This window comes from Polyodon spathula, chromosome 17 (assembly GCF_017654505.1).
Source record: "Polyodon spathula isolate WHYD16114869_AA chromosome 17, ASM1765450v1, whole genome shotgun sequence".
Taxonomy (NCBI): Eukaryota; Metazoa; Chordata; class Actinopteri; order Acipenseriformes; family Polyodontidae; genus Polyodon; species Polyodon spathula.
The window spans coordinates 35,338,660-35,360,404 of NC_054550.1; the positions used below are offsets into that span (position 1 = coordinate 35,338,660).

Sequence of the window (21,745 nt, forward strand, 5' to 3'; positions counted from 1 at the left end):
TGGACTGGAGGACCTCTGGGGGAGGTGGGGGGAGGGGGGAGGGGGGGGGGGGGACCCCCCGCGCACACTCACGTGAGTGAGTATCAGCGCAGTACAAACCACTCGACTGCAGCATGCTGTGATGAGAAGGACTCCTCACTGTGGGATGCTAGCGTGCAGGGAGTGGAACAATCAAAGGGCCATTTATATACAAACATATAGATATATACGAATGCCTGAAATAGTTCTTCCAGAACGAGCCAAAGCTGAAGAGTATGCGATGGTGCATAACGTGTTTCTCTCTGAGAGCGAGGCACTCCCTGACACTGGCGTGGAGGGAGTATAATGACAGTGCCTGGAATAGTTCACTGTGAACTAGCTGAAAGGGAGCAGAACAAAGGGAGCCCTGGACGTATACAGTTGTGCATAATATGACATTGAATGAGGTTTTTTTCTTATTTAGTTTTTTGACTTCATCTGTTAAGCTGTCACATAAATTCTTCTTTCCTTGCAAAACAACAATAAAATACCACGACGGACAATCGAACAGAAACGGACTGTGGCGCTGGATGCCGTTGTTTCTTGTAGAAGCTGTGGATTGCCGTGGTCAGAGCTCCCACGCTGAGATGCAGCATCTTGTTTGCAGGGATGTCTGGTCCTCTTGTAAAAAGAGGGATTTGTTTGGATTATGCAGAACACCAGGATTTTTCCCCCTCTGAAATTGTGCTGGCGGGTCAGCAGAACAGACCGCTTGTTGGTTCAATGCTTCAGGTTATTCCCTGCCTGATATGTAACTCCCCAGACACACAGTCGCATAAAACGACACAATGGAATGGACTCTGGTCACTATGTCCTGTAACTGTCACTTTATACAGCCGGCGATGAACAAGTCGTTGTGCGAGCTAACAACCAAAGACACAAGCTTCAGCCAGTCGGCGAGACTGTGTGAAAGTGCGCTTGGTGGTAGAGACGGTACTGGAGCCTTGCTGACTGTGCCGGGATGCCACCGGCTGCTAAAACTCTGAGCAGAGCTCTTGCTGGGTTTCAGCACATGCTTTGCTCTGTGACACCGTGCAGGACTGGAGCCCTCTGCTTCCCTCCCCTCCAGCCTGTCCCAGAGAATGCTCCCCATCCAGTACAGTGACAGCATTGTCCTGAAGCTCTGGTATCCAACAGACACGGTCTCTTCATCCAGGAGAAGCATATTGTGCTGATTTAATGTTTAACAATGAGACTGCCATAAATTTCCCAGTCTGTGCCTTTTTAATTCTCGGCAGGCCCCACAGAAAGGTATGCATTGACAATCGAGCATGAGAAGGGGGTGGCTCGCGTTGCGTAAGAGTCATCGTAGTAGTAATAATGAGAGAGGTGTGTTTTACTGTTTAAACTCCTCTGGAACGATCGCAGGTCCTGAGCTATGTTGTATGTTTGTGTTGTACTTTATTTCAGACAATGGGATTTCTTCACTGCATGGTTCTGTGATTCACAGTGTAAGAGATGTGTAACATTTGAATCCATCAGCAAATTTAAGCAACTTTTTTTTTTTTTTTTTTTTAAATGTTTGAGTCCTACTCTCCGGCAATAGCTGAAAAAGTGTAAGTTGCTGTACATTTTGAAAGTAGTTCAAACCATTGCTTCAGGTTTGTGGATCACTTGGATCCCACTGTTTATACCTCCTAGCTGCTCTGGTAGAGGCAGTGGGACACTGTGGGTCTCTGAATTGTAGAACTAATCACATTTAGAAGATGCCACCCTTTTATCTGTTTTAAACGCCCATATTTGGAGCGTGCTGCTAATCTGAATGGAAGCACCTCAAACAAAACAGGAAAGTGTCTGCATCTCACTGCACAGAGGAGTCCTGTCATGATGATGATGTCACCCTCTGCCCGGGTGCACAATTTACGACCCTCTCCCGACAGTCTGCTGCACAGGTGCAAGGCAGTGACCTCATACCAGGGTCAGGTCCAGCCAATGGAAGCTCTGCTCTGGAGTTGGTTCCTCCAGTGTGGAGGATGGAGGATTCGCTCTGAGCCCTGCTCCGCAGTGCAACACAGAGAGATCTCTCTTGCTTCTCTCTCCTGCTCCACAGTGCAGCACAGAGAGATCTCTCTGGCTGCTCTCCACCGCTCTGCAGTGCATCACAGAGATCTCTCTGGCTCCTCTCCCCCGCTCCACAGTGCAGCACAGAGAGATCTCTCTGGCTTCTCTCCCCTGCTCCACAGTGCAGCACAGAGAGATTTCTCTGGCTCCTCTCCCCCGTTCCACAGTGCAGCACAGAGAGCTCTCTCTGGCTGCTCTCCACCGCTCTGCAGTGCATCACAGAGATCTCTCTGGCTCCTCTCCCCCGCTCCACAGTGCAGCACAGAGAGATCTCTCTGGCTCCTCTCCACCGCTCTGCAGTGCATCACAGAGAGATCTCTCTGGCTCCTCTTGACAGGATTCACACACCAGTCACCAATCAACACCCTGCAAACCACACACAGCCTCACCCCATACTGGTGTTTCAGTTCAGAGCAGCAGGACGAGCAAGCAATCACTCAGAGCAATTTGAACAAATAAAGAAAATTGTAATGCAATTAAATTTCTGTCCTCCAAACTAACTGGGATCAGGCGGTGTGCAGGTAATGGAGCTGTTCTGATAATTGAATTATGACAGTGACGTTTTTCACTTGACCTTCCCAATCAAGAAATCTCCTAAAGATATAATTCAATCCCTTTAGTTGTACAGGTGTAACTAGAGCACCTCTCTGTCCTGCAAATACCAGAGATTGAGGGCTGAATACAGCATTTAGGAAAGAAGAGCGCCGCACACAAGACAGATTAACAGGGCTGTTCAGATAACCAGTATATCGTCTCATTAAGACTGCCCTCGAATAAATACAACCCTCACAAGAAACGAATAAAGAACAACACAGCTAAGAAGCCAGCTGACTCTCATATTCTGTTGTAGAGGATACAGCAAATAGCAGCTTTCATTTTCTTTAACTGGAAAATGTTTACAAACATTGTTTTTTTTTTTTTTTTTTTCTTTTTCAATATCAACATTTTAGTATTTTTGTATTAAACTTTTTTTTATAGCAAGAGTTCAGTTGTATGATTTAGAATGAAATTGTTTAGTAAAGGTTTCTCAGTATTATGCTAACCATTACATTGCAGACAGTATTAATATAACCACGTGGCATTGATTTTTCACTTTTTTCTCTGTTTATAACCATGCTGTTGCTCATGTCAGTATAGAAAGAACAGTTAAAGCCATCTGCGTTATTTCAGGAAAAAAAAAATCCTCCCAGGAATGTTTGACAAGTGTAGACCATTATTCTAAAACAGTCTAGTTCTGTGTATACAAGCGTCCATGTGTTCTTAACAAAGAGGAATTCCCCTGTGCTGTGGTGTGTTCAGTAACATCCAGATTATACAAGGTTTAAGGAATGTTGCTGCAAACGTTTGGTAGATTTGTGGTGCGTTCCGGTGGGAAGGGGGAGGGATTGATTAGGACCACAGGACTGGGAAAGAACGCAGGCTGTTGATTGTTTCTGTAAAGTGGGCTAATTAGACAAAGCCGTGTGTCCTCTCTTCTTCTTCCACTTTGATTTTTGTTTTTTTGCAGTCGATGCAATACTAAAATTCAATGACAGGTGTTTCCACTCGAGGTCTTTTTCAACGTCAGCAACATTTTGAAGGCGGTGGGGGAAAAAAAAACTTCCAGTCTTAACGCTTGCCATTAATTTTTAGTATTTTGCATTTCAGTACCATTGAGAACTGCTAGAAGTGGAGTAGTGTGTGTGTGGATGGTATTGCGAGTCCTGCAGGGACACTATTAGGACTCCCATAGCAGAATGATCTCTTCCAGGCTCTACAGCAAGCGTGCACACACCTGGACATGGAGGAGAGACTGCATTCATTGTGCAGCGAAACCTGGGACTTCAAGAGACAACACAATCCAGTCAGTGCTGCTGTGACCTGGCAGTTGATCCTCACCACGGAAGGTGATTGATTGTAGGAAAGAATTAAACAGAAATCCTCATGGTGTAGGTCTAGCAGCTCCACCCCAATTGAAAGGATTCAGGTGTTTTCTTTTCACAGCTGTCAGATCTGTCTGTGTGCAGGTTTCAGAAGCACTCTCTCACTTTCTACATAGAAACCGAAACAAACATCATGCAGTCTGGTACAAGCAGGGTTAGATATATATATATATATATATATATATATATATATATATATATATATATATATATATATATAATACAAGAAATGAAATGGTAGTGAGTTATTAAAACACATCGCCATACAGCGCATGGATCGAGAGTTCTCCTCTTGTACGCATTGTCCTGTCTGCCAAAACTGTACCTGCATGACTTGGAAATAACCCTTTCTGTGAAAGGATCTGCAGTCAGGAGCTCTTAGAAGTGGGTTCATATTGTGAAAGCCTCTAGCTGAATCTTTGTAGGAGAGCCTTTGGGTACAGGTGTGCAAAGAGATAATAAAGGTACATTTATCTTCCTAAGCCTGCTTGGTGTTGTGTGGTTTGTTTGTTTGTTTGTCTCCCCAGGAAGAAAGTGTTGAAGAGTCAGATATTGGGGTGCCACTTGCAAGACGACTTGGAATGTTTTGCATGTATTTGAAAGTTAGGTTTACAAGTCAGGATTTAAACAACAGCATGTACAGTTTGTGGTTCGCTGTCATCATGCAGTAATTCCAGCTGTTGGGCAGGGTGGGAAACGGCATTCTGGATGCAGAACACAGAGGAATCTGAAATCCACAATTCAGAAGATCGGTGTGTGCTTCCTGACCTCTCCATTCCAGCCTGGTAACAGCTAGCTTTTGCTGTCCATTCTGTCTTGTCTTATAATTTGCTGGGGTCTGCCGGAGAGTGCATTTCCACTGTTTAAAATGAAACTTTAAGATTCAAAAAGGTACCTGGCTTTGTTTTTTGTACATTCATTTGCCACCTGTAAACGACTTGAGTTTTCAGTAAGTCCTTGATCATGTTTAGATGTGTAAATATTAAACACTGATCTGTAATTACATTAAAAAAAAAAAAATTAAAAAATGAGGCAAAGCAGGGAAGATGAAATCAGCAAAATGAATGCAAAAATTGAGACTACATTTATATTTCAAAATGCATAAAGCACAGAATTCAGTGACTTACAACTTTCAGTAAATTAATCTTAAATCAAATAATGTTTCTGTATTTTTTAATTGGTGTATTTGTCACAGACTTGAGTGTGTGTGCGTGTGTGTGTGTGTTCACAACAGCAGTGCAATCAATAAAAACAGGAATGTTCACCTCGCGGTGTGCTTCTGCTTTGCAGGAGGAGCAGGTAGAGGACTGCAACAGTGACACCTAGTGGGCAAGATTAAAAGCTGAATATTAGGAACCCTAAGGGTTTAAGCGCCACCTGCTGGACATGACAGAGTGTGTGTGTGTGTGTGTGTGTGTGTGTGTATATATATATATATATATATATATATATATATATATATATATATATATATATATATATATATATTATGCTGATATTCTTCAGATGTACTGTATATAAAATGCTTTGATTTTAAGAAAAAACTAAAAGTGTGAAAGAGTATATAATAAAAGTCAATGCAATGTACAGACTACGATATAGCAAGTAAAGTCCACGTGTGGTCGTGTGTTTTTGGGTGTCTGTGTGGGCAGACTTATAGTGTTTGCTGGGTCAAAAGTGTCTCCACAAGGAAGGAATGTCTGACAAAACCTACCTTATGAGGACACAGGCCAAGTCCTTGTCGTGTTTAAACAGATATTAAACAGCCATTAATATTAATTTAAAACAAACTAAAAGCGCGCAAATATTTTGTTCGTTGTTGACTTTCACCCTGTGTGGAGTTTTGTTTGACTAGAGTTAAGCATAGTAAATTAAAAATATAGTGAGAGTCAATGCAAAGTCCTCATAAACACTGTAAACAAACGTGTGTGTGCGTGCTCACATACCTGGGGGTGAAGATTTTAATTCCCTGACTGTCTATTTGTTTCAGTGCAGCTGCTGTCCCAAGCTTAGCACAGGGTTTAAAGATTGATCTAAAGAGATTGAAACCGCAGTCCTGTGGAGTGATCTGAAGAGCAGTGCTCCCGGCCGCAGAACAGACAGACCAACCACTGCATACCAGACAAAGAGCTACAGAGTCATTAAAAACACATGCACTGAAACAGAACCTCTGTAATTACAACATTTGACCACTAGATAGCACCAAACCCCATGTTACCGCCAAAAAATACAAATAAAACAGGACAGGAATAAAAGCTGATATTGTGTATATTGGTTAGTGGGGAGGTCTAAATGTGACTGGGGCTCTTTGATCTGCCTGCTGGTTCCCAGTGACTGGGGCTCTTTGATCTGCTTGCTGGTTCCCAGTGACTGGGGCTCGTTGATCTGCCTGCTGGTTCCCAGTTCAAGCCCGATGTTAGGGGTGTGTGTTTTCCTTTCATTTTCAGACTTTGCCCTTTTTGATACTCGGTTTTACAAAATGGGACAAGGTGTCAGTGCTCTTCATACAAACAATAATATAAAGAGGGTGATATGAGATCTTGTATGCTATGGTAGCTTCTCACATGGAGCTGAGTGGTGCAGTGTGATACTTTACTAACCCACTGTGCCGTTCACCTGGTGGGGCTGGGCTCAAATCCTGTTAGTTACTTCCTTTATTTTCAAATGATTGGTTCATTTCTTATAAAGTCAATGAAAAAGCAAGCTCTTCCATGGCAGTGAGATGGCACAGTGGGCTAATCTCCTAGCATGCTGTGCAGAAGGGGGTAGGGATGTTGCTGCCTGAGAGAAGAGGAAGGAGACAAACAGTACTTTTCTCCACAAGTCTCTTTTAAAAATGATTAGTGTGTGCATTCAATAACTGAATTCAGAATGATTGTATAGGACCGAAGAGAAGTCCTGTGTATTGGTTACACTACGATGGTTGAAATGTTATAGGCGACAGATTCAAGTTCAGGAATCGATTTTTTTGTTCATGTGCTGTTTTGCTGATAGCAGTAACGTTTCTTATTCCTGTCTTTGTGTTTCATTTGCATTTAGTTTTTGGTTTTGAGATGAGTGCTAAGACGTGCAACGCGGAGCACAGGAAATGTAAAGCCTGTGTTTAGATGTTCTCTGCTCTGAGAGTGCTGCAGACAGCAGGCTGCTGAGGTTCAGTCTCACTTCCTCTTTGTGTCTGATCTTGAAACCGCAAGGCAGATCCACTGACACAGGTGTGGAGAACAGGCTGGCCAGCTTCCGGTGTGTGGGTGTGTGCTTCTCACTGATTAGAAACGCACTTCAACAAGGGGTTATGATAGTGCATCTCAACACCTGGCCAGGGTCTTCCATTGAGACATAGAAACATCAAGAATAATACAAAGACGTCCCATCAAGAAATAATACCACATCAAAATTTGTATTTTTTTTTTTTAAATGGGTCCTGGTAAAAAACTGCAATAACAGAATCTCACCACCTGGGGGCACTGTGTGCTCTGCAACAAGATATGCACGAAATAAAGGATAAAAATATGGATAGCAGCTGTGATATTCTGTTTTATTGCCCATGCACTAAGATTGGTTGGCGTGGAGTGAGTCACTCCCACACAGCTGTGTTGTGATTGGCCAATTGATAAGCCAATCCCAAGTCAGGCTCTACACTCCTTCAGTTTTTTTTTGTCTTTCCCTTTCTCTCTTACTCACCGAGGCAGTGGAAAAGAGGATTTTGCATTTTTAATTTGATTTTCTCTCTCTCTCTCTCTCTCTCTCTCTCTCTCTCTCTCTCTCTCTCTCTGTCTCTTTCCTTTCTTCAGCCAATGCTTCTGCATAGGACATAGGACATTGGCCATTCACCATCACCATGGCAACACAAAGGAGAAATCCAGTTTTTCCTGGATGTACTGGTTCATCATTGAAAAACAACAAACACAGGAAACAAACACAAATAAAGAGCGAGCAAATGCTATTGCTGTGGGTGTCGTGGTGTCTGTCATCTCCACTCCTAAACGAATCTCGTGTGTGTGTGTGTGTGGGGGGGAGGTACAGTGACTGCCTATTCATTCATATTTATTTATTTATTTGGTTTTTAATCTTCTGTGGTTAGTCGACCTGAAGATTAAACCTCTTGATTACTCTGCTCAGCTCAGAGCAAAGGGGATCGGGGAGAGCTGGGATCTCCGCAGAAACAGAGACAGAGGGAAACCCCACTGACAGCAAGCAGAGCTGCCTGTGTTTCGGGCTTCAAGGCTGGAACGAGAAGCAGGGAGGCTGCAGAGTGACAGAGCTGAGATAGGGCGAGCAAAGCCCTGATAGAGAGAAGGATGAAAAAAACAAGAGGGGAGCCATGAACCCTTGCTGGAACAAACCGTACTGTACAAGCAGAGCCGGGAGAACAATAGAGAAAGAGAAAGGAGGACAAATAACCGAGATCGTTTGCCTCTCCGTAGAAGAGGCTGCAGAGGCTATTGTGTGAGAAGGCAACAGCTGAGCTAACCAGTAAGAGAAGATTATTGTGTAGAGGCTACAGATGAGTCAAGTTCATATGCAGAGGCAGGGTTAAACTGAAGCCAGGAGTGAGGCTGAGGCTGTAGTGTAGAGAGAGAGAGAGGACAGGTGGGGGAGGCAGGATACAGCACAGCTGAGCGGAGGAGGGGGGTGGGGGGGTGTGGTCTTGTGCTGTTTCCGCAGCATAACTGCTGCTGACTAAATAAAGGGCAGGCTGGGTGGAGATTGATCTGAGCTCGGAGCTGCCTGCGTGCACAGCTTCTAAGAGCACCACTGCCCACTCCAGCGATCGAGCAGATAGCCAGTGTGAGTGGGGGTGAGAGAGCAGACAGCAGCACAGGACAGCAGCTAAGAAAAAGGTAAGGAATACATTTGAAGTGAACAGAGTGCAGCGCACATCTGCTAGTGCATCTGGTCGAGCCTTGTTCTAGACGATATTTGTTTCCACTTTTTGTTTTTCTCGTGGTTGTGTCTGTTTGTATTTTTTATATCCCAGCAGCCTCCCTCTGTACACAATGTAGAATATAGAATATAGAATCAAAGCCGTACTGGTGGGGCTCACCTCTCTCTTCCAGTGTAGCTCTTGCAGTTTCTCGATGTTGTACTGTACACATAATTGCTTGCTTGTCTTGTTCTGTTTTGTGGGTCTGTTGTACTGTTTTAAACTTGCAGCCATCTAGAATATCATCCGGAATGGAATTCTCACTGGTGTTGACCATATGGTATATCAGCCAATAGCACACTGGTTACAGAAATGAATGCTTTTTATATTTGTGGTGGAGATCAGATCAGTCATTGTGTGTGTGTGTGTGTGTGTGTGTGTCTCTCTCTCTCTCTCTCTCTGCATGTGTGTGTGTCTGTCTCTCTCTGCATGGGTGTCTCTCTCTCTCTCTCTCTCTGCATGTGTGTGTGTCTGTCTCTCTCTCTCTCTCTCTCTCTCTCTCTCTCTCTCTCTCTCTCTCTCTCTCTCTCTCTCTCTCTCTCTCTCTGTCTCTCTCTCGTACACTCCTCACAGAGAGACAGAGAGAGAGAGCCTTACTCTGTGTGTGTGTGTGTCTCTCTCTCTCTCTCTCTCTGCATGTGTGTGTGTGTCTGTCTCTCTCTCTCTCTCTCTCTGTGTGTGTGTCTCTGTCTCTCTCTCTCTGCATGTGTGTGTGTGTCTGTCTCTCTCTCTCTCTCTCTGTCTCTGTGTGTCTGTGTCTCTCTGAGAGACGTACACACAGAGAGACAGAGAGAGAAGAGACGTACACACACTCTCTCACAGTCTCTCTGTCTGTCTCTCTCTCTCTCTCTCTGCATGTGTGTGTGTGTCTGTCTCTCACTCTCTCTCTCTCTCTGTGTGTGTGGTGCAGTAGCACCAGCTGCTAGTGGTATCTTGCTTGGAGGATAACAAATGAAAGATGTGGTACTAGAATGGAAAAACCATCAGCAATTCCCTTTTTCTTTCTTCTATGTCGTTGTACAGTGTATTTGTAAGAGGCGTTGTAGTTCCTCATTTATTTACAGCACATATCTGTATGTGGATTCATTTGAGAATTTCTTTTGTGTCATTCTGCTGTATTATCAAAATCCGAATCAAGGAGAAATAAGCCCAACATTAACCGGAAAGCTCCTGCAGATTTGATGCACAGCACAGGGGTGAGCACAGCTCATTGCTCAGTGTTACTAATAAAGCAGAACCCAGTCCCAACACACAACACACAGCATGAACGACTGCAGGCTTGTGTTTCTGTGTGTGTTTATTAATTGAGCTGTGTGTGCCGGGGCATGTGCAGCGTTGTTTCAATAAAGCATGGTTATTTCTTGCCTAGGTATTTGTGGTTTGTCTCCTTATGTGAAGTCCCTGCGTGCATGCTTGTGCAGAAAATGGCGATGTGATGAGAGAACACAGGGTGTACATGCGGCTCTGTGTTATCCCAGATTGTTGCAGGGCTGGATTGGGGGTTGCTGGGAGCTTGGGTCCAGATTGTTGCAGGGCTGGGTTGGGGGTTGTTGGGAGCTCGGGTCCAGATTGTTGCAGGGCTGGATTGGGGGTTGCTGGGAGCTCGGGTCCAGATTGTTGCAGGGCTGGGTTGGGGGTTGCTGGGAGCTCAGGTCCAGATTGTTGCAGGGCTGGGTTGGGGGTTGTTGGGAGCTCGGGTCCAGATTGTTGCAGGGCTGGGTTGGGGGTTGCTGGGAGCTCAGGTCCAGATTGTTGCAGGGCTGGGTTGGGGGTCGCTGGGAGCTCAGGTCCAGATTGTTGCAGGGCTGGGTTGGGGGTTGCTGGGAGCTCAGCTCCAGATTGTTGCAGGGCTGGGTTGGGGGTCGCTGGGAGCTCAGGTCCAGATTGTTGCAGGGCTGGGTTGGGGGTTGCTGGGAGCTCAGGTCCAGATTGTTGCAGGGCTAGGCTGGGGGTTACTGGGAGCTCAGGTCCAGATTGTTGCAAGGCTGGGTTGGGGGTTGTTGGCAACTCAGCCCCAGCACTATGGACCTGGAAGGCTGCCACTGCCTGGGTCCATCTATAATCCTATTCATAAAGTCTTCACTCTGTCAACACTTAGCGATCACAGAGCAGAGGAAGTCAGGACACAATCTCCAGGGCAGGGTAACATAACATTGTGTGACGTGGGATTGGGTATTCTTTATATAATAGTTCATGTTTAATATTTGAAGAGTGTTTGGGTAGTTCATGTATAATATTTGAAGCGTGTTTTGGTAGTTCATGTATAATATTTGAAGCGTGTTTTGGTAGTTCATGTATAATATTTGAAGCGTGTTTGGGTAGTTCATATATAATATTTGAAGCGTGTTTTGGTAGTTCATGTATAATATTTGAAGCGTGTTTTGGTAGTTCATGTACAATATTTGAAGCGTGTTTGGGTAGTTCATGTATAATATTTGAATTGTGTTTTGGTAGTTCATGTATAATATTTGAAGCATGTTTGGGTAGTTCATGTATAATATTTGAAGAGGGTTTGGGTAGTTCTTGTATAATATTTGAAGCGTGTTTTGGTAGTTCATGTATAATATTTGAAGCATGTTTTGGTAGTTCATGTATAATATTTGAAGCGTGTTTTGGTAGTTCATGTATAATATTTGAAGCGTGTTTTGGTAGTTCATGTATAATATTTGAAGCGTGTTTTGGTAGTTCATGTATAATATTTGAAGCGTGTTTGGGTAGTTCATGTATAATATTTGAAGCGTGTTTTGGTAGTTCATGTATAATATTTGAAGCGTGTTTTGGTAGTTCATGTATAATATTTGAAGCGTGTTTTGGTAGTTCATGTATAATATTTGAAGCGTGTTTTGGTAGTTCATGTATAATATTTGAAGCGTGTTTTGGTAGTTCATGTATAATATTTGAAGCGTGTTTGGGTAGTTCATGTATAATATTTGAAGCGTGTTTTGGTAGTTCATGTATAATATTTGAAGCGTGTTTGGGTAGTTCATGTATAATATTTGAAGCGTGTTTTGGTAGTTCATGTATAATATTTGAAGCGTGTTTGGGTAGTTCATGTATAATATTTGAAGCGTGTTTGGGTAGTTCATGTATAATATTTGAAGCGTGTTTGGGTAGTTCATGTATAATATTTGAAGCGTGTTTTGGTAGTTCATGTATAATATTTGAAGCGTGTTTTGGTAGTTCATGTATAATATTTGAAGCGTGTTTTGGTAGTTCATGTATAATATTTGAAGCGTGTTTGGGTAGTTCATGTATAATATTTGAAGCGTGTTTGGGTAGTTCATGTATAATATTTGAAGCGTGTTTTGGTAGTTCATGTATAATATTTGAAGCGTGTTTGGGTAGTTCATGTATAATATTTGAAGCGTGTTTGGGTAGTTCATGTATAATATTTGAAGCGTGTTTGGGTAGTTCATGTATAATATTCGAAGCGTGTTTTGGTAGTTCATGTATAATATTTGAAGCGTGTTTTGGTAGTTCATGTATAATATTTGAAGCATGTTTGGGTAGTTCACTGTTTGTACTCTGTTTAGTAAAGAATGGTTTTGTCTGGGTGTGAGTAACTCTGTGAATAACTGCTCAGCAACACTTACCATCCCAGAACACAGGAATGAATGCATTTACATTTCACGAATAAGGAACAAGGGTGGAGGAATGGAAATCAATTCACACAAAGACACTGACACGCAGGGACACACATACACACCCCTACTAGTGACGTGCACAAACCTGAAACTTCCATCCTGAAACATACCGAAAATGGGGGGAGGTTCCTCGATTAAAGCCAACAAACTGTCTTCCCCTGCTTCTGATAGCCACGGTCATGTCCTTTCAAACAATCTTTTGCTTCTATCTGTCTGTCTGTCTGTCAGCCCATCCATTTGTCCTTTTCTGTGTTTGTTTAATAATGTCAATATTAACTAAACAGCTGCTGCCGCTCGTCCCTGGTCTGCAGGGCAACGTTTTCTTTATCTCAAGTGGGCAGCCTGATTAAACTTTTTAAATAGATGAATAAGAACCCCCCCCCCCCTGCTCCCCCCACACTGCTGTGCCAGTAATTAAAGAGGGAGAGCATACCCTGCTATCTGTCCTGGACTCAGGGAATTATAATTGAGTTAGCCCCTCTAGCTCCAGCTGAACCACTGAGACACTCCGGGACCCCAACCTGCTTCCGATTCCTCCCCCCGGAAACAGCGCTGTGGTACCCTGAGCCCTCGGAGCTAGCAGTGGATCAGCACCCCACCTGGTATTCTCTGCACATCACTCGTCTGTTCTATCTGAAATCATGTGCAATGGGACTTTGTCTCTGCCAGCCCCACCTACTCTACATGTAAAGAGGCAGAGAGAAGGCAGGGCAGCAGAGAGGAGCTCCCCCCACCCTCTTAACAATAAACTTCCTTTTAATGATGTGAGACATTGCTTTCGTAACCTGGGTATCCAGACCAGAGCCTCGTTGGAATGACTTGTGCAGTGGACCGCAGTCTGAGGAAGATGAGAACCACTGGACTGTACTGGTGTAGTGTACTGGTTTCTTTTACCTCAAAGAGAAGCGCTTCAAAGGCACTGGATGTGATGGAGGCTTTGTTACTGTACAGTAGTTTTGAGGTCCCGGGACAGTGCGGAGAGGTCTCTGTTTGTCTCAGCATTGCAGAGGGTTGCAGTGACTCTGTAGCCAATAGCAGGTGTAGGGATGTGGAGATACCAATGAATCCCAAAGTGTCTATTGAGTCTGTAGCTGTAATGATCCATTGTGTGCAAACTCAGCTCACTTCTCTGCTAATCCCCATTGTTCACAATTCCGGGACGTTTCCCAACAGCGCAGAAAAGAAAGAGGCTATTCTTCCTGTTCTCTGGGCTTCATTGTGCTGGGGCTGCTGCGTGCATTTGACTGTGCTATGGGTCTCAAATTAATTACTGTCCACAATGTCTTGTTTAGCATAATCCATATTAATATAAATGTGTTCACATGTTTCCATGAATAAATGCATGAATTGGAAACAAGCCCCACCCCCACAAAGACATCACCTGAACCCTGACCCGGACAGATATGTGCTGACCGATTCTTTTTTTTTTTTTTTTGTAAAATAATTGTTTGTAAAACAGACACACTGAATCAGATTTATAATCTACTGAAACTCCCTACAGAGTCCTGTAGTGAACAGCTAAGCGGTGTGAGGATGGACAGTGGTACTGCCTCTGCCTGGTAGTGATTAGCACTGGCACTGGCTCTGTGGTGTAGGACAGAATCATCATGCCTTAATGCCATAATAGAAGCACAATAACACTTTGAGAAAAATGAACTCTCATTGCTTCAGCACATTATCTGGAAAAAAACAAGACACACACACACACAGAGGAAGGTAGCCGCAGTTACAGCATTGTGCCACCAAAATCCTGTGAGTGATAAATGTAAGTGTTACAGGGGGGTGGTGATAACACTGTCCAGTGGTGGTACTGCCTGTAGAAAGGCTTTTAAAAACTCCGCTCGATAGCCTGCCTAACTCTCCCGAGACTGTAGCAAGGGTATCTGAGTAAAAATGATGTTGTGTTTAAATTGCAAGAGAGCAGCACTCGACTGCTGAGTGCAGGTGTGTGAGTTTAACATTCAACAGTGTTAAAGGCTTGCCTAACTGCCTGTCTGTCTGCCTGCCTGCCTGTCTGTCTGCCTGCCTGCCTGTCTGCTCTCTATTTTGATTGTCCTAACCTCACTGTGTTTCTGTCGAGTTCGGCTATTTGGTGTGGTGTATTGCTGTCTTCCAGGAGACCTTCAGAGATGCAACAACAGATATGCAAGTTCTCTTCCTGGGAAAACTATAAGAAGTGCGTTTGTCGGTGTTCATCTGTTTTAGTGGTGGCGATTTGGCTTTCCCTGTGAGAATTGGATGTGAATGAGTGCACTGCAGAATGTTTTTGTGTCTATAGGGGGTTGCATACTCAAACGGTGTGTGGGAAGAGAATACAAACAAACAAACAAACAGTAAAGCACTCCTGGCAAAATGAAAGTTTCACCAGGAATCAGGATCAGGATCTGTCATAATAACAACAATTCACAAAACAACGGCAGCAATCCTAGCAATTTCCACACCGAGATTCCTGATTCTGTTCCCGGTGGGGCCGGCCGGGAGGATGGATTCATTCACACCCTCAATTCAATCTGAAGCTGAGAAGTAAATCATTACAGGATGTGAAATGAGGCAGTGAGTGTGTGAGTGTGTGCTCTCTCTCTCTCTCTCTCTCTCTCTCTCTCTCTCTCTCTCTCTCTCTCTCTCTCTCTCTCTCTCTCTCTCTCTCTCTCTCTCTCTCTCTCTCTCTGTATTAACCCATGAGTGAAATACAGAGGGGAGCTCAAGCCTTGTATTTGATGTGGTTATTGAAGTGAAGGGTTTAAAGCTCCAGACAGGAGTCATGCATACATCAGGTTAGTAAACCGGACCTATTAGATAATAGTCCTTCCAATCTCACACACATTGAATGAACACCACAGCCTGAGTCCTAGAGTGGTAATGTCAGTGCTGCAGAGTGCTGTAGGCTGGGAAGCAATGCAGATTATTACATGAATATTCCAGACCTGCTTTGGACTGGTAAAGAGCCCTGGGAACAGTTAGCTTAACTGTGAAATCAAGTGCATGTGTTTAGTGTCCCTTATGAAGGTTTACCATGCCATTTTTGCACGGTATTTTTGCAGTTTTACCTTGCTTTTCCCATGGTTATACTGTGCATTTAGCACAGTCTCTCCTGGTTTTCCATGTTTATTAATATGCTCCTTTAATAATTGTTCACGTGTCTGGACCATGCTGGCTCATTCACCCAGTGATTTCGGTTGTGGTATACTGCAGCAGTAAGTCAAAGGAAAGTAGTAATCATGTTTCTGGAGTGTTTCCAGACTCCATGTGGAGTTTCATATGCTTCTGGGTGTCCTGTAACTGTCTCTATCGGACTCACAAGTCATGATGTCAGAGATGGAATTGGGCCGCACCCCTTCACAGTTATCAAGGGAGTCTGGAAGGCAGATGTGATAGATTGCAAATGCACGCCCTGCTTAGCTGCTGCTTTCACCACAACTGAATTAGCCTGAAAACAGCTAGTCTTCTTAAAAGGAAATAAAAACTGATGACATGCAAAAATACACAGAGATGCGATTTAACTTGGAATTACAATTTCTTCTTCTTCTGGGTTTATTTAGTTGTTGTTTTCCAGCATTGGCAGATTCTGTTTCCTGTTTAGAATAAGCGCTGGTGGTGCAAAGCCCTAGAGAGCGAAAAACCCAAACCTAAAAACAAAACTGGATTTGTGAGCAGTAATAGGTTTTAATTGCTTGAATTATTTACGTTTTCATCATCATATTGGGTGTTTCTTTTTTAAGGTAACATTAATAATTCAGGCTTGTGTCCCAACACTCAAACTTAACGCATGCCAGTATTGCAAAGATGCAATGAAGTCATGATGTCATGATGCAGAGATGTAGAGATTGCAGTATCAGAGTGAACGGCTGCTGCTCTCTGTCTGTACGCCTCCTCTATATATACAGTAGGTCCCGCTGGTCAGCCCGCAGGCACAGTGTTATCAGTAAATACACACCAGAGAAAGTGGAAGAGCAGGGTGTCAATAATAGCTCCGAGCTAATATCTCTTCATGGGAACAAGATTCAGGGTACGAAATGGCCTGGCATGTCCCATGTTATTGTTGATCGCAGTAAGGATGCTTCATGCAGGATGCTTCTTTACCTTTGGGTAACGGTGTGTTTATCTCCTCCAGCCTGTAAGATTCCTGCAGGCCCCTGACTCCTATCATAAACATATAGGAAATGGTTCATCTTTCCACAGGATTGCTATAGGATTCCTGCTGTTTGTGTTTTCCACGCTAGTCTCACCCCTAATGCTTTGCACGCTCTGAGCTGGGCTTGCCTATGTCTCGTCATTACGCTGTGCTCATTAGAGATGGGGCAGGGGGCATGGCTTGGCCAGCAGGGTCATTCTGAGTGCTTCAGTGGAGAATGCTTCATGAAACTGAGGCGAAACGAACCTCTACATCTGTATATAAACGGATGATGTCTGTATAACCCTATGTTATGATGTCTGTATGATCCTGTCATGATGTCTGTATGATCCTATGTCATGATGTCTGTATGATCCTGTCATGATGTCTGTATGATCCTGTCATGATGTCTGTATAATCCTATGTCATGATGTCTGTATGATCCTATGTCGTGATGTCTGTATGATCCTGTCATGATGTCTGTATAATCCTATGTCGTGATGTCTGTATGATCCTGTCATGATGTCTGTATGATCCTATGTCATGATGTCTGTATAATCCTATGTCGTGATGTCTGTATGATCCTATGTCATGATGTCTGTATGATCCTATGTCATGATGTCTGTATAATCCTATGTCGTGATGTCTGTATAATCCTATGTCGTGATGTCTGTATGATCCTGTCAGGATGTCTGTATAATCCTATGTCATGATGTCTGTATGATCCTGTCATGATGTCTGTATGATCCTATGTCATGATGTCTGTATAATCCTATGTCATGATGTCTGTATGATCCTATGTCATGTCTGTATGATCCTATGTCATGATGTCTGTATGATCCTGTCATGATGTCTGTATAATCCTATGTCATGATGTCTGTATGATCCTATGTCATGATGTCTGTATGATCCTATGTCATGATGTCTGTATAATCCTATGTCATGATGTCTGTATGATCCTATGTCATGATGTCTGTATGATCCTGTCATGATGTCTGTATGATCCTATGTCATGATGTCTGTATGATCCTATGTCATGATGTCTGTATGATCCTATGTCATGATGTCTGTATGATCCTATGTCATGATGTCTGTATGATCCTATGTCATGATGTCTGTATGATCCTATGTCATGATGTCTGTATGATCCTATGTCATGATGTCTGTATGATCCTATGTCATGATGTCTGTATGATCCTATGTCATGATGTCTGTATGATCCTATGTCATGATGTCTGTATGATCCTATGTCATGATGTCTGTATGATCCTGTCATGATGTCTGTATGATCCTATGTCATGATGTCTGTATAATCCTATGTCATGATGTCTGTATGATCCTATGTCATGATGTCTGTATGATCCTACGTCATGATGTCTGTATGATCCTATGTCACAGTCTCAGTATGAGGTGATGCAGTTTGTTTGCAGTTTGGTTCTGGATAGAGAGCTATGTCAATGGTGCTGGAAGGTTTTTAAAACAACAGCGACGGCCTGCCTTTGTTAGTATCAGAGGACATAAAAGAGAACAGCAGAAAAAAACACGTGGGTGGATAATCAGCTGGAAAACAGGAGCATTGTTTGGTGTGAGGAAGCGAGGTGAATCTAATCAGCCCTGACAGGGGAGCCATCCTGACTCCCGCTAACAGGCATATCACTGGCTACCCTCAGCTCAACTCAGCAGGACCCCAACAGAAGCCAGCGGGGCCGAATTGAAAGTGCGAGACAGGCAGGCAGGCAGGGCAGAGGCCCACCCAGGGGTCTCTGTGTTGCGCACCCCCCCACAGAGACGCTGTCATGGTGTGAGGCAGCCCAGCGGGGCCCACTCTGATAACTCTCAGCGGGCAGACAGGCAGGCAGGCAGGGGGTTTGAGGGAACAGGCTGGCATGTTAATATTCAAACAGACAGGTGCAAGAACAGGAATACCTGTCAATGAATTTTCATTAGTATTACTACCCCCTTCAACAAGTCTTTTGTAAGGGACATATTACACCTCATATTGTCTCATATTTTGAGGTTCTGTGTTTTTCTTTTCTCCCCCACTTCCAGAACCCCCCTCAAACCAGGAGGGGTGTCTCAGGGGTCTGTTGTCCTGGTTGAGACAGTCAAAGACAATGCGTACTGACATCATCAACGGACTGACCCCCTGCTGTGAGCAGCTGGCTAACTGCAGACTTTACAGCTCCTGTTTTAATTATCTGCAGTGTCCTCTGCAGTAATGCTGTATAAAAGCTTGCCTGCTCTGTTCATCAGCCCCCTTGCATCTCTGCGCTTGACTGTCTCCCAGGACCTCTCACCCAGCAGGGTACAGTGCCCGCTGTACAACTAAAAGAACAACAGAATCTATTGGAGCATTTCATGGGGTTCAGCGGGAGCAAGCCAAACTAATACTAACTGTATCAAAGGATTTAAATTAGCTAAATAAATCATGCTGCAGAACACAATCTGAGTTCAAGTCTCTCAAGGATATTTTTATTGTCTAGCAGGCCTGTATCAGACTCAGAGCTCTAACAGTGCCCTCTCGTGGTGACGTACAACAATGGCATCCGGTCTGTTGTAGTGCATCGAAAAAAGGTCACAGCTTTTTGAATGCTTACAGAAATCCCCAACATTTTACAGTATAACATTAGCATATGATTACTTATGCATTGAAACTTGAATGGACCCTTTCATTTTAACCACTTGATGGTATCTATGCAGTGGTATTTGTGCATTGTTTATTGTATGCTAGCAGATGAACTGATAATGTGTTGATGTTATTTTGTTAAAACAAAAATGTATTGATATTAAAAAAAGAAAATTAAACGGAACTTTACATCCCTAGTCTATAACAATGCTCTCTCCCCTCCCCTCCCCTCCCCTCCTCTCCTCTCCCTCTCCCTCTCCCCTCTCCCCTCTCCCCTCTCCCCTCTCCCCTCCCCTCCTCTCCTTTCATCTCCTCTCCCCTCATCTCCTCTACTCCCCTCCTCTCATCTCTTCTCTCCTCTCATCTGTCTCCTCTCCCCTCTCTCCTCTCCTCTTCTCCTCTCCTTTCCTCCCCTCCTCTCTCTCCTCTCCTCTCCTCTCTCCTCTCCCCTTTCTCCCCCTCCTCTCCTATCCCTTCCCCTCCTCTCCTCTCTCTGTTCTCCTCTCTCTCCTATCCCTCTCCCCCTCTCTCCTCCCCTCCTCTCCAGGTTTGGTGAGGACGCTGAACTAGCATCTCAATGGCCAGTAACAACACTGCCAGTATCGCACAGGCCCGCAAACTGGTGGAGCAGCTCAAGATGGAGGCCAACATTGACAGGATAAAGGTGAGGGGAGAGGCAGCCTTCTCTTGAACTGAACAAAACCAGCACAGCCTCCTCCACTCCCCCTTCCTCTGCTCTCTCAGTCGCTCTTACAGGTTGGATGCTGATCTTAAGTTCAAGGAAGCGTGCAGCTGCATTGCTTGTAGAGATAAAACTGATTCTGTCACTCTGCTCTGTGCACTGCTTTCCCCAGTGCTTTTGTTCTACAGGCTTATGTGGTGTCTTGACTTAAAGAAGAGTGCCCTCTAGTGTTCCCTCACCGGCACTCCAGGTTTAACAGGTACAATGAGATAATGAACTACTTCAGGAGGTTTCATTGGTTCAGTTAAACAATTTAGACCAGGGTTGGAACAAAGACCAGGACTGGAAGGATCAACTTTGGCTACCCCTTCTAAACTATACAAAGTTAAAAGGTGGCCAAGTCTTGTGATTTTACTGAAGAGGAATCTGAAATGTGTACGCGGTTCCTAAACTGTAACCCAGTTGGATCTTCCAGTCCTGGTCTTTGTTCCAACCCTGTTCTAAATTGTTTAACTGAACCCATGAAACCTGTATCCAGACCCTGACATATCTCATTGTACATGTTAAACCTGGAGTGGAGTCATGAGCCTCCAGGACTGGGATTGGACACCCCTGTCATAAAGTGCACAGCAGTAGCGCATGGTCAGTGTCGGGGTTTGTGTTTCAGGTTTCTAAAGCAGCGGCTGATCTGATGTCGTACTGCGAGGCTCATGCCAAGGAGGACCCGCTACTGTCGCCCGTCCCAGCCTCCGAAAACCCCTTCAGAGAGAAGAAGTTCTTCTGTGCCATCCTGTGAGCCCCGCGGGAGCCTGGCAGGGGAGGAGTCGACGGGCGCTGGCCTCTCTGAACACACACACTTGTACAGCCCATGGTGTGACAGAGGCGCCTTTCCCAGTAGACGCGCGCAGTATCAAAAAATCAATTTAAAAAAAAGAAAAGAAGTCTAGAGGCTGCAGAGGTGCGCATGTTTTATAGACAGGCTTCTGCTGATGAAGATCTAAAAAGATTGGGGAGTCTTCAGAGCGCGAGGCACAGCAGCCCAACACTGACTGACACACAGAGATGTAAAAACAAACCATTCTGTGGTTCTTTTCAAAAGGCTATTTTCTGTTTGATTGCTTAATGAAGATTAGTGCTTAGAGGCTGTATGGACCGGTATCATTATTCTGTACGGTTTTTGTTTCTTTCTTTAGTTAAATGGTAAATTCATTTTTTTGTGATTTTGTTTTTCATTAGGTTAGCTAAATGCCTTTTAGGAAAAAAAAATGTAAAAACGTTTTGAAGGCTTGATAAATGAATGGTGTTTACCGTAACGTATTTTAACAGAAGAAATGCAATGCAGTGTGAATTTGTTTTCTAACGATACTAATCACTCTTTTTAACCTTTGTATATGATAGCTAGGGAGTGAACCCTGTGTCGTGTTCAGTGTTATGAATGTGGTGATGATCATCATGATGATGAAGAATACAGTAATATTGCAGGAAATGGGCAAAGCTGACAAATGTACCCTTTTCAAATTGTATTCGTTTTTATTTATTTTTATTCTCATAGTTCAACCCAAGCAGACAGATCAGGAAAATCGTTTATTTTCTTTTCTGCTGTAAAAACTTAACCAAATACCCATCTGGGCAGAGACTCAGACTATCCAGCAAGACTCAGACTAGCCAGCCAGCCACAGACTAGCCAGCCAGACTCAGACTAGCCAGCAGACTAGCCAGCCAGCCACAGACTAGCCAGCCAGACTCAGACTAGCCAG

General features: G+C 44.0%; 1 protein-coding gene across 1 annotated transcript; it reads left to right on the forward strand.

Annotated features, from left to right (window-relative positions):
• Window positions 1–8,685: 8,685 nt before the first annotated feature.
• Window positions 8,686–21,569, forward strand: LOC121330216 (guanine nucleotide-binding protein G(I)/G(S)/G(O) subunit gamma-2). Its single transcript, XM_041276559.1, has 3 exons — window positions 8,686–8,842; window positions 19,854–19,970; window positions 20,656–21,569. Exons 2-3 carry the CDS (start codon window positions 19,884–19,886, stop codon window positions 20,782–20,784), a joined length of 216 nt encoding a protein of 71 aa, XP_041132493.1. The 5' UTR covers window positions 8,686–8,842; window positions 19,854–19,883; the 3' UTR covers window positions 20,785–21,569.
• Window positions 21,570–21,745: the final 176 nt, after the last annotated feature.

Bases quoted from the DNA above. Each gene is read 5' to 3' on its own strand.
- LOC121330216 (XM_041276559.1), top strand. From the start codon at position 19,884: ATGGCCAGTAACAACACTGCCAGTATCGCACAGGCCCGCAAACTGGTG. The intron at 19,971-20,655 runs GTGAGGGGAGAG...TTTGTGTTTCAG, and splicing joins CCAACATTGACAGGATAAAG to GTTTCTAAAGCAGCGGCTGA.